This window comes from Equus przewalskii, chromosome 29, assembly GCF_037783145.1.
Source record: "Equus przewalskii isolate Varuska chromosome 29, EquPr2, whole genome shotgun sequence".
NCBI classification, from domain to species: domain Eukaryota; kingdom Metazoa; phylum Chordata; class Mammalia; order Perissodactyla; family Equidae; genus Equus; species Equus przewalskii.
In genome coordinates this window covers 33,542,179-33,550,489 of record NC_091859.1, presented here as the reverse complement: position 1 = coordinate 33,550,489, position 8,311 = coordinate 33,542,179, and the positions used below count along the sequence as shown (strand labels likewise).

Here is an 8,311-nt window from a genome sequence, read left to right as displayed (position 1 = left end):
GGGGGCTGGCGGGCGAGCACCCTCCGGTAGTCCTTCTGCACAGCCCCAGGCGGGCAGCAGGGCCCTCTGCTTACCGCTCCGGTGTTCTGCTGCCGCGCATCCAGGGCTCCAGCCAGGCCATCCGTTGCTTGGGGGGCTTCATATTTTACCCTGAAACACAAAGGCCGCCATGCCCATGAGATGCTGCCCTTGCTGCACCGGGCATCCAGCGGATTCTCTGAGGATGGAGCGGGTGGGCGGGGTGCGGGACCCGCATCTGGTGCAGACTTGGGTCGTGCCTGGGCGAGGGTGGCTCAGGCCCCAGGAAGGGCTGCCTGGGAATGGTAGGGAGGGCCTCATTTCCTGCCTCAGGGAATTGGGATCAGACGTGTGACCTGTGTGACGGGCAGCAGCGAGGGAGAAGAGAGGCGAGGGTGCTGCGGGCCAAAGACCAAGACCAAGACCCCCAAGGGCTATCACCAGATCTGGCCAGACTCCAGGGAAGAGAAATAGCGCCAATGACCTCACACTCATGCAGAATTCAAATCGGCAGGCCCTTTTTTGAGCAGCTCTCATGTCATAATTCTATAACCCACGGTTCTGGAGAAGGTTGCATTTGAGTGGGGAATTCCACCCTGCTGCGGAAACAAGCGTCAGACGGTGGGGTGTGCCATCACGCACTGGCTGTCCGACATGAGATCTCCCCGCCCCTCCCTGTCCCAGCAGCACAGGGAGGGGGATTCTAAATGTCTTCGGGGGATGCCAGTTGGGCAGGGTAGGAGGACAGGAGCTGGGGGCAAATGCAAGGCTGACGGGCTGGGACGGGCAGGGTCTGACACTGCAGCTCCTGGCAGATGAGCACAGGAAGGAGGTGTTTGCTGCGTTTGTGGTGGTCTCAGGGGGAGCGAGGGAATAAAAAAGGAGTGGGAGGACACCTGCGCTAGCGAGGGGCTGGGCTGTCTCTTCTGGCGGTGATGGGGGCTGGCCAGGGGAGGTGCTGGCACACAGCCCGGATGCTTGGAGAGAGCCATTACTCTAGCTCTGAACCGCCAGCAGGAAGGGGTGAGGGCTCACGCTGGGTCAGCCCAGCTTTGGGTGAAGAACTGAGCCGCAGAATTCCAGGATCTCCCTCCAGGTACAGGCCAGGAGCACCGTGCACCCTGCACCCTGCTGAAGCCAGGGCTGGTCCACTCGAGGCTTCTGGACCTGGGGCCACATCACTTTTAACTCTTGCAATGCCAAGTTGCCTTCCTGGGAATGAGATGGACCAGCACTTAAAGGGGCCTCTTGAATGAGACCCCCAGATTCCCAGGGAGTCATTTTGAAGAGCACTGATGCCCGCCCCTTCCCACGGGCCGTGGACTGAGCCAGAGGAGTGTGGCCATTAGCTCGTTTGTCCATGGCAAGTGGGCTGGGGACTGCGTGCAGGGCCATGCTGGAGCCAGCCTGAAAGCCAGGGTGGCCGGGGGTGGGGTGTGCCCTTGCCCTTCTGGGGAGCAGCCTAGTGTCCTTGGCTAAATCTGGGCAACAGCAGCTGGCGAGGAGGAAGTGATGCCAAAGACTGAGCAATGTGTCCTGACTCTGGGAAGGCCTGCTCACCACGCTGCTGGCCCCGCATTCCAGACATGGCAAGTGCGTGAGGAAAAGGCAGAACAAGGCATGTCTAGCCTAGGAACATAGACACTGACGCTCCCTTCGCTCAGAGGAACTGCATGTTCTGTCCTAGTTACTCCCCAGCTCTCTGCTTTCGCCTCTCTCATGCCCGCAAAGCCCCCGAAGGCCAGCTTGGCAGACCAGGGGACCCTGCCTGCAGCAGTGGAGGCTGAGCACAGCCCTGATGGAGGAAGCCCACGTGGCCCCCATGGGGCTGCAGAGCCCGGGCCAGGGGTCTGCTGCCCCACGCCCAGCGCAGGAGGGAGGAGGGCTGCTCCTCAGATGGTCCCAGCCAGGCTGGTGGGCAGGGCAGGACCTGGGGCCACTTGAGAAGTTGTTCTTGGAGAAGACACAGTGGCACTGGGAGGAGGTGGAGCGTGTCCCCAGGACAGTGATGTGGAAGAAGCTGACGAAGAGCACCCTTGCTCTGGCAAAGCCTGGCTAAGGTGCCCCTGGCTCGGCCTGGCCCAGAGGCCCCCATTGCTCTCCTTGGCTCCCAAGTGGAAGGGCCTGGCCAGTGGGAGGGGCAGTGACCATGTGAGCTGTGGTCGGGGCTGGGGCAGAAAGGGAGGGGCTGACAGGGAGCTGGCTTCCCGGTGAACAGAGGCAGAGGCGGCGCGGGTCAGAGGGAGGCATGGGCCAGATACCAGGTGGGCAGAAAAGGCCTTGGAGAGTCCAAGAACCTCAGAGGACAGGGCAAGGTGGACAGTCCAAAGGCCAGCCAGGTGACCAGGGCTAGAAGATGCAGCCGAGTGTAACGGAGGGACAGCCAGGCAGGAGAACAAAGGAAAGAGGAACCCCATGCTAGGGCGCACTTTGTCCCTGCCTGCGCTTTCTGCTGGGGTGGAAACCAATCCCCAGGGAGGGCCTGCTGGAGAACCAGGGCCTGAGAAGGACACAATGTTGTTCCAGCACGTCTGCCCATCCCCGTCTCAGGCTCTCCCTGCCTCCGAGCCTCTGCATACGCCGTTCCCATGGCCTGAAACACCACCTTGACTTCCTCCGCCCCAGTGCCCAGCCCTAAGCACCCTCTGCAGAATTGCACGCCACCTCCTCTGTGTCTGCAGGGCCTGCTACACCCTCCAGGACAGCACTTAGATAGCACGGCAGTGGTCCGTGTGCACGTCCCTCTGTCCCTCAGGGCCCCACGCCCCAAATGAGTGATGGTGCAACAGCAAGTCTCAGCCAGGCTGGCGAGCCAGGCCAAACCCCCGCCCCCCACCAGCTACAAATCCCACATGACTCGTTAGCCTCCACTGGCACAGCAGCCTCCCAGTGCTCCTAACCCCATGGCAACCGTGAACTGCTGGTCCCAGGGCACCTGGACTTGGGAGTACAGACCCGTCCCAGACTAAAGATGTGGCTTACAGCTGGGCTGCCTGGCCAGTGGGCAGGGCTGTGAGCAACCCCACGCCCCGCTGGTGGCAGCCTGTCACACTTGACCTGGATTTGCCAGAGTGGAGAGGGTATCCCTGGGCCCTCTGGAGGCCCATGGACAGTTCCCAAAGACACCAGGATGCCCGCTAAGGAGCCAAGAGTCTGCTGGGAAGGTCCCTTAATCCAGAGCTTTCTTTGGCTATACAGCCTGGCTGCCCACAGCTCAGCCCAAAGGTCATAAGCAAAGCGCTGACAACCACCCCAAGCAAACTGCTTCCCTGACAGGCCTGTGTGGAGCCAGTCCCGGGACGTTGCAGCAGGGAGCCGGCCCTGGCGGACACTCGGCCAGGAGCCTTGGCTGCCAAAAGCATCTCCCTGAGAATGGGCAGTGCCCAGGGCAGAGCGGGCGGACCTGAGTGGGCAACAGGGAATTCTCTGGAAATCAAGGATGGCTATGCAACCTCAGAAATGACCGGACATGCCCCTGAGGACTTATCAGGAACCTTCCCCCCTGCCCCAGAGGGCAGTACGTGGTGTACAGAGCAGTGGGGTGCTGGGTTGGGCTGGGGACACTAGGTTTCAGAACCAGCCCTGGGTTCCCAACCCAGCACTGTCAAACATTAGCTGCCCGACCAGGGGCAGTTGACTCAGCCTCTCAGTACCTCAGTCTCCTCATCTGATCAGACTAGGTAAGATTGTGGCACATAGCTGCTCATCAACCTTGGGCGTCCCTCCTCCATCCAGCCCACCTGTGGGGCACGCAGTCCACCACTCAGCCACAGGGCTCCTCGGGCCATGCGGGGCTGACTCGGGGATAGGAAGCCTGCCCTCCTGAGAAGGTGCAGGCAGGTGCCCTTCCTTCTGCACGGTGTGCCCACCAGCAGGCAGAGTTCCGGGACTGGAGAGAGGCTCTCCTCTGGTGTGGAGCAGCCCAGACTGCAGGGAGCCGGGGGGCCCAGCCACTCACTCTTTCCGTTGGTCAGCGAGCGAGCTGCCCCGTGTCAGCGCAAACATGTCAAACTCGTCTTCCAGGCGGCCAGAGCCCTCCAGAGACTGCAGGCCAGCCCTCACGCTGCTGGAGCCCAGGTCTGCGGGGACAGAAAGGACATGTGAAGGGTCCGCCCGGCTGGCCCTGTACACACTGAGCAGTGGCTGAGCTGCTGCCTGCCAGGCCCAGGGCCAGCTCTGGAGGAGCGGCAGGGAGCAGGGTGGACAGGGTGAGCGAATGGATGGGACAGGCCACCTGCTGGCTGAGGGACTGTGGGCATGTCACTTCCTCTCTCAATTATTCCTAGCGCTTGGCACAAAGCAGGCAGTCAACAATGTTAAAACTAGTCATGCTGACAGTAAGGACTGCTAACACGTATCCGGAGGTGCCCTGGGCCTGGCACCGGTCTCTGCCTGTTTCCTGCATGAGCTCACTCAGTCCTCATGAGGACCTGGAAGGAAGGGCCCATTCCTGCCCTTGACGCAGAGGAGCAAAGAGGGGCACAGGACGTCCAAGTCACCTCCCATGCCCACCCAGATGGCTCAGGCCATGGGGAACTAACTTGGTGTCGAGGGCAGTCGCAGAACAGCGGGATTTCGGGGACCTGAGGGGGCTCGGGAGCTGTGAGGCTGCGAGGGAGAGTGCCACATGTTTGGTCCCTGGTTCTCAACCCTGCAGCAGGACGCAGCTTGGGACTCTGGTGAGGTGGGGTCTGGGCTGACGTTCTGCTGCTGACGCCCCAGCTCCAGCTGTATAACAGGAGGGCAGCCCAGTACTGCAGGCGTGCCCAAAGTACCACCACGTGCCCTTGGCCAGAGCCCCCACACGGCACTTACTCATTCCCGCCAGCTGGGACGAGAGGCTGCTGGTGTCTGCTGGGTCAGGGCCCATGTCCATCAGGTCAGCCGCCGCCTCGGCCTCACTTGGGGCCTGGGGGAAAGGGAGATGCCACCATCATCCTCCCTGCCTGCAGCCTCCTTCCCTTCTGCCCTGAGGCACGGGCACCTGCAGTCTTCGCCTGCGGACTTGTCAACAAGGCCCCCGGCAGCTACTACTGGGAGCCAGGGGGTCTTTCTTCCTGTCCTGGGCCTCTAGCTCCGCTGCACCCCGAGAGGGTGGGAAGAGCCCTGGGCATCAGCTGGTGGCAGAGCCTTATTTACGCTGAAGGGACAGTGACGTAAAGTTAGAAGGGCCTTCTCCGTGAGCCTGAGCGGAAGGCACATCCTGTCCGGGATGTCTGCGGAGGCAGGCGAGCACAGCCCTCCCTCTTCCCGCTCACAGGCATGTCTAGTCACCCAGAAGCAGCTGTTTACCTTGGCGCTCTGGCCTGTTCGGAACCGTTCAAACCTGGAAGATGGAAAAGACTCGAGTCAGGGCGCGGGACTGGGAGTGGCCCCTCAGCACAGCCCGCAGAGCTTTCCCACGGTGGGGCTCCATGTGCACGCGGGGGTCACAGTCAGGGTGACAGACCCAGTTCATGCCTGCTGTCCCGGGAATTACGAACGGTGCCTGGCTTTCACTTGCAAGAGTGTCTCAACCTGATTATCAATTACCTAGCCGCCTTAGTCACAGCTGGCATGGAGCACACACATGAACAGACTAGAACAGAAAAGAAAACGGGGCTGCACTGCACACAGCTGGGGGATGTGCTGTTTTGTGACACTTGGATTATATACTTGTGCACTTGGGTGTGTGTCACCGGCTCTCTAAAGTGGTGTAAGGCATACACGTACTCCTCACACTGCTTTATGGAGGCCCTGAGACTACCCCAGACAGGCTGAGGGGCTGGTGGGGTGGACCAAGAAGACCTTAGTCTGGGATCTGTTGCAGTCCTGGCCCTGTCATTATTGTTATTGTGTGACGTTGGGTAAATTACATCACTTCTGAACTTCAGTTTCCTTGTCTATTAAGAAGGGGGTGACAGAGGAACCTGCCTCCCAGGTGTGAGGGTCAGGCGGACACTGAGCATGAGTGACTGAGAACTGGAAAGCATCAGGCAAATGCCAGGCCTGACGACTGTGGGTGTCAGAGGGGTCCCAGTCACCCCTAGATCAGGCCCTGGGGCCACCTCACAGCTCACAGCCCAGAATGGCAGGGAGGGCACTCTTTTTTTTTTCTTTTTTAATTGAGTTAATGATAGGTTACAAACTTGTGAAATTTCAGTTGTACATTAATGTTTGTCAGTCATGTTGTAGGTGCACCACTTCACCCTTTGTGCCCACCCCCCACCCCACCTTTCCCCTGGTATCCACTAAACTGTTCTTAGTCCATAATTTTAAATTCCTCATATGAGTGGAGTCATACACAGATTATCCTTCTCTCGCTGGCTTATTTCACTTAACATAATTCCAGGGAGGGCACTCTTAATGCCACTGGGCAACGGAACAGGAGAGGCCAGGCAGATGTGGTCAGCAGCAGCCCCAGCCCACTCTTGACTGATTCAGAATCACACACCAAGTGTCTGCGATGGATAAAGCTACAACATGAACAAGGGGCTGGAGGAGGCAGGGATAACTGTCCCAGACACCCCGATGGCTGAGCGCTTGACAGGCGTTGTTGCGTGGACTCTGTTACCTACAAGAACCCTAAGCTTCGTCTTACAGATGCAGAGAACGTGTGGGGACATGTTGCCCTGCAGGCCCAGCACCCTTCTCCCTTCTTCTGAAACAGATCTAAGCGCTTCTCTGGGAACTGCTCTTGCCCCATTTCCCGTGATCCTGGTGGGACTGCCATCACGGGGCTTCTCCCTGCCCCCGACAGGTGGGCATAAGGAAGCTGAGCCACCCAGAGTTCTCTTGGGAGCTGACTCTAGGACACAAAAACCTGAGGAGGGCAGGCGTTTGCATGCCACTTATTGATGGTGACACCCTGGGGTCATGGCCCAGGAGATTCTGCTGTGGGGACCCCTGAACCACCCTGGGATCTGTCCTTCCTGCTTTGGTGTGTGGCCTCACTGTTTTACTCTTCTGTGGATTCTTTTTTTTTTTTGAGGAAGATTAGCCCTGAGCTAACATCTGCTGCCAATCCTCCTCCTTTTGCTGAGGAAGACTGGCCCTGAGCTAACATCTTCCTCTACTTTATACGTGGGACGCCTATCACAGCAAGGCATGCCAAGCAGTGCCATGTCTGCACCCGGGATCTGAACCGGTGAACCCCGGGCCGCCAAAGCACAATGTGCATACTTAACCGCTGCGCCACCAGGCCGGCCCCTCTTCTGTGGATTCTGAAAGCTATCCCTTTAATGAAGGCTATTCTCCTAACAAATTCTTTTCCTGCTTAAGTGAGCCAGAAACGCTGTGTGTAGCTTACAGTCAAAGAGCACTAATTAAGTCAAGTAACGCATCCAAGGCCCAGGGCCGGGCAGAGGTGCAGTGAGCACAGACAGAACCAGGACTGTGTGGCTGCAGGCCCATGCTCGCAGCCACCGCCGCTGCCGTCTCCAGGGCTGGATGCAGGGGCACGGGCGGCAGGGTGAACTCTGGAAGGAGAGGGGAGGTGGGTGGAAGGCTGGGCGTTCGTGCGGGAAGAAGACAGCTGAGGGCACACGGACTGAAGGGCAGGCGTGCTGTCTGGGAGGTGTGAACCAGGGAAGCAGGAACCAGGGGAGGGAGAAGGCTGGGGCAGGCGGACAGAGGCCGGGGGAGGCGGTGGGGCTACCGTTCGTGGCGCAGGAACACGTTGTTGAGATTGTCGTTGACGATGAGCAGCTCCTCCGTCAGCTGCTCGTTGGCGATGCGGGGGATGAGCTCCAGGACCCGCTGCTGCATGGCTCGGCACGTCCGGTTGAGCTCCTGCGGAGGGAGGGAGGGGTTCAACCATGGCCACTGGAGCCAGAGTGAGGCCATCCCTCACGGATGTCCAGCCCCCGGGCGTGCCTGGGAGGGAGAGGTCCCCAGACTGGACTTCAAGTTCCACAGAACGGCTTTGGGGTCTACAAACGAGCATGTGAATTCCACTTCTCAGTGTTCTACACCAACATTCAGCACACAGGGGACAACACTGTGTTCAACGGCGTTGCTGGTTTAACCTGGCTCCGTGCAGATTTGAGAATGAGGTTCCTGCTGCCATCTCTGCTCAGGGGAAACACTGAGACTGCAGGGGGCTGGCTGGACAAACTGTAGCTCCCCCGGGTGGACCGGGGTCTTCGGCAGCCAGAGCGTAAAACGAACCAGCTGACTCCACTACTATCCACGAACCCCGTCTCTGGATTTCTGCCTCGTTATTCTCACTAATTTCTTAATCCTTTTTATTCGGGAATAATTTGAGATTTACAGAAAAGTTGCCAAGATAGTACAATACAGAGTTCCTGTAAAC

General features: G+C 59.2%; 1 protein-coding gene across 6 annotated transcripts in view; it reads right to left on the bottom strand.

The window, feature by feature from the left end:
* Positions 1–8,311, bottom strand: part of TOM1 (target of myb1 membrane trafficking protein) — a 40,135-nt gene that overhangs the window by 6,217 nt on the left and 25,607 nt on the right. For all 6 annotated transcript variants that reach the window (XM_008541993.2, XM_008541990.2, XM_008541992.2 and 3 more), the window contains exons 8-12: positions 7,655–7,788; positions 5,311–5,344; positions 4,834–4,927; positions 3,977–4,097; positions 75–150 (exon numbers count right to left, since the gene is read on the bottom strand). In XM_008541993.2, coding sequence (XP_008540215.2) covers positions 75–150; positions 3,977–4,097; positions 4,834–4,927; positions 5,311–5,344; positions 7,655–7,788 — 459 coding nt within the window. The remainder of the gene's footprint in view (positions 1–74; positions 151–3,976; positions 4,098–4,833; positions 4,928–5,310; positions 5,345–7,654; positions 7,789–8,311) is intronic.